The sequence below is a fragment of the Poecilia reticulata genome, linkage group LG10 (genome assembly GCF_000633615.1).
Source record: "Poecilia reticulata strain Guanapo linkage group LG10, Guppy_female_1.0+MT, whole genome shotgun sequence".
NCBI lineage: Eukaryota > Metazoa > Chordata > Actinopteri > Cyprinodontiformes > Poeciliidae > Poecilia > Poecilia reticulata.
Window position 1 is genome coordinate 24,857,156 of NC_024340.1, and position 3,666 is coordinate 24,860,821.

Here is a 3,666-nt window from a genome sequence, read left to right on the forward strand (position 1 = left end):
AGTATTAGCTTTGTCTTTGTCTTTAGAGACTGTTAAGTGTCCAGACAAAGCATTCAAGTTACTCAAGAGTTTCTCAAACAGTCTTGTAAAATAAAACCATCAGGTGAACACCCCAAGTTTCTATGTCAGAACTATACAACTCCTCTCCTCTTGGTCGCTGTCCAGTTATGTAAAATAAGAACACAACAGGGACTTTATGGTCTGGTGAAACCTTCCAGTGGCTTCTTGTGTTTCCTTATGAGCGGCACAGAGGGCGAGGGAGCGTACACAAGATTCTCAAAAATTAATCTAACACTTTCTTAGACATAACATTATTAAACTAGAGAAACAAGGAATAACTGGACGCAATAAATAAACATAATAAACTAGAAACTCTAAGAAAGGACTGAACCAAAGTAAAACAGAAACATGACTGATGTAATCAAAAAAATAATAATTAACTAATAGACTCAGAATGAACCCAAAACCAACTCAAAGAACCCAAAATCCTGACACTTCCCTTTTTAACAGTAAAAAGTCTTGCCTGTTTCTTCAACTTTTGTCACCAGCAGTTAACAAAGATGGGGAAGGAACAAAGCACACTGGCAAAGGAAGGCTACGTGTTATCAAAAGAAACTGAAAGTGGCATCACTGCTACAAAAGATGGCGACACGTATTTTATAATGATGATTCGTCTGAAAGAGGTAAGACTTTGACTTTATGTACACTAAATTAAATAATAAATCATTCAATGGAAGGAAGGTTCTGCCTCTGCTTTCAGTTGCAAAGCTGCAGATTAAACATAATTTACCATTAAGAAGCCGCTTGATGGTCGATGCAATAAACTCCACTTCTTCGGTTGAACACTTGAGTCATTATATCTGTTAACTATGATGATTTTCTGCTAACAGGTAGCTAAAACACAACATTTAAGACCAGAATATTACATCAAGACATAAATTAAGGAAAACTTGTATAATGTAGAAATGTTAGCTTAATGTAAAGTATGTTTATTATCTGCTTAAAGCTTGATATTTTAAACAGTTTATTTTAATCTGACCAACGAGCTTCATCAAAATGGATGTTGTAATTTATATGACTACATATTTTTATTTGCTGGATGGAGAATATTGTTAGTTCAAATCACTGTCATGCAACCAGACTTTGCTTTGCAGCTTTCCAGTCAAGCTCTTGATGCACTAATGTCAGAGATTGAAGTTCTTCGGCAAACAAACCACCCTCATCTCATAAATATAAGAAACTCATTTAAAGGTTTGTTGCCTTGTATTTTTAAACCATGTTTTAATGATTCTGATTTTTGGTTAAGTGTCCAAGAAATGTTGAAAAATGAAAAAGTAGCATCATAGCTACAAATTGAAAATAGGTTCTAGATTGTAGGGTATAATTTTCAATGGTATGCATGAGTTGATTCTCTGCGGGTTTATCGTCTTTCTCACACATGACTGTTAGGTTGGTTAATCTCTCTGCATTGCCCTGTGTGTGTCTGCATGGTGGTTTGTCCTGTATTATGCCTCTGTGTTTTCTTATGATGAACTATCAAACTGGGGCTGCACAGTGGCGGAGTTGGTAGAGGTGTTGCCTTGCAGCAAGAAGGTTCTGGGTTCGATTCCCGGCCCCGGTCTTTCTGCATGGAGTTTGCATGTTCTCCCTGTGCATGCGTGGGTTTTCTCCGGGTACTCCGGTTTCCTCCCACGGTCCAAAAACATGACTGTTAGGTTACTTGGTCTGTCTAAATTGCCCCTAGGTGTGAGTGTGTGTGTGCATGGTTGTTTGTCCTGTGTGTCTCAGTGTTGACCTGCATCAGACAAGGGTGTAAGGAAAATGGATGGATGGATGGAACTGTCAAACTGTTCAGGGTGTACCCCATCTCTCACCAAATGACTGGTGACATGGCAAGAACAAGAAGGTATATAGATACATGGGTTAGTAAATTCTTAGAGGACACTATATGAAGTTCAAAAATTTATATTTACATGAGTTCTGTAAGTTTCTTGTCTGTCTCAGACCTCATAAGTTTAAAAAACAAAAGACCTGTAACTCAAAACAAGCTTTGTGAATGCATCATTTACTGTTTAACTTTCAAGGCTTTTGCTATTTCAACTTTATTCCCTTTAAAAATATATAATTCCACAGCCTGGTGTGTATTTTGTGCACATTTGAACTTTCAGAAGACTGCTATATTAAGAAACAAATGTTTGTTTTTGCAAACATTATACAAATCAGAGCTCACAATACAACCGAATATGACTTTTTCATAATTTAACATTTCTTGGGCACTAACTAACTCGTCTTTCCATTACCCAATAATATTTCATAGAAAGAAGCTGTACAACAACCTATTAAGTTGCGTCCTTGACAATGAAAAATAGCTAAACTAAAAATACTTGTGTGTGTCATTAAGATGAAAATCAAAACATTTACTACGTAATAATGAAGGAATACCAGGCTGAGAGTCTTGCTGATGTTATTGGAAAGAATCCAGAAGAGTGTGAGGTATACTAAATACATTTTCAGACACCTTTTATTGAGATTTTGACAGAATTCAGATTTTTGATGCCAAGAAAAGGGAAATTCATGCCTTTTTTAATTGCTGTCTGTCATGTAGGTACTAAGCTGGATTGTTGAGATCTGTTTGGCTCTCAAAGCCATTCATGAAGCGCATTTACTTCACAAAGATCTGACTCCAAAGGTACTGCACATATCACACAAACAAGAGGAAAGGCTGCATTTTAATTTTGCATCTTAAAATTAAAAAAAGAACTCACAAGTTATCTTATCTTCTCAATATAATTATGTTTTAATGGATTGACAAGAAATTCAATGAATAATCTTTTGAAATACTTAAATGTTTTACCATTCTTTGACTACTTCTTATAGACAACATTTTGCATTTTCTACAGAACACATTGTTGTCAGAATTTGGATTGGTGCATTTGGGTGGATTTGGAAATATTCATGAAAGGTAATATTATTCTCAAAATCTATAGTCTACCAACACCAACCTCTGGTTTTACAATAATTAATAGTAGCAATCATTGGATGTTTTCATTGAACATCCTACTGTTCATGTTTGTACTACCTCCAACATGTTATACTGCTAAATAGGAACTTGTCATGTCTGTCATCTTGTTTTCAAAGAAGAAATTTAAAATGTAAATTATATATTTAATATGTTTTTCTCACAGTTCAAAAGGCCAGTCTGCCACAAACTCAGATCCAACAATAAATTACTTGGCTCCTGAAGTCTTCACAGGAGGAACTTATGATGCAAAAAGGTACTTTTTCTACAGTAATATTAAATTCATTTTATTTGTATTTTTGTGTTTTATACTGCGACAGACTGGCGACCTGTCCAGGGTGACCCTGCCTCTCGCCCGGAACATTAGCTGGAGATAGGCACCAGCAACCCTCCCGATCCCACTAAGAGAAAAGGGTGTAAAGAAAATGGATGGATGAATGGATGTGTTTTGTAGAATTTGCAAATAGTCACATAATGTTCTTGTTTATTTTTAAAAAATAAGCAAGTATCTGCTTGTAGGTTTTATAGGCATTTGATAATTTTCCCTTAATAAATCGTGTTGTAGATTATGCAATTTATTGTCAGGGTCTGTGTTTTTCCCCCTTTTATTTTGTTAGTTTGTTTTCTTTGTTTTGGTTTTGAGTTTT

The 3,666-nt window shown here is 35.4% G+C and overlaps 1 protein-coding gene across 1 annotated transcript in view; it reads left to right on the forward strand.

The window, feature by feature from the left end:
• Positions 1-551: 551 nt before the first annotated feature.
• LOC108166637 (calcium/calmodulin-dependent protein kinase type 1D-like) overlaps positions 552-3,666 on the forward strand; it is an 11,482-nt gene continuing 8,367 nt past the window's right edge. Inside the window, exons 1-6 of the mRNA XM_017307071.1 lie at positions 552-683; positions 1,155-1,251; positions 2,402-2,493; positions 2,606-2,689; positions 2,901-2,962; positions 3,186-3,275. Coding sequence (XP_017162560.1) covers positions 561-683; positions 1,155-1,251; positions 2,402-2,493; positions 2,606-2,689; positions 2,901-2,962; positions 3,186-3,275 — 548 coding nt within the window. The 5' untranslated portion in view covers positions 552-560. The remainder of the gene's footprint in view (positions 684-1,154; positions 1,252-2,401; positions 2,494-2,605; positions 2,690-2,900; positions 2,963-3,185; positions 3,276-3,666) is intronic.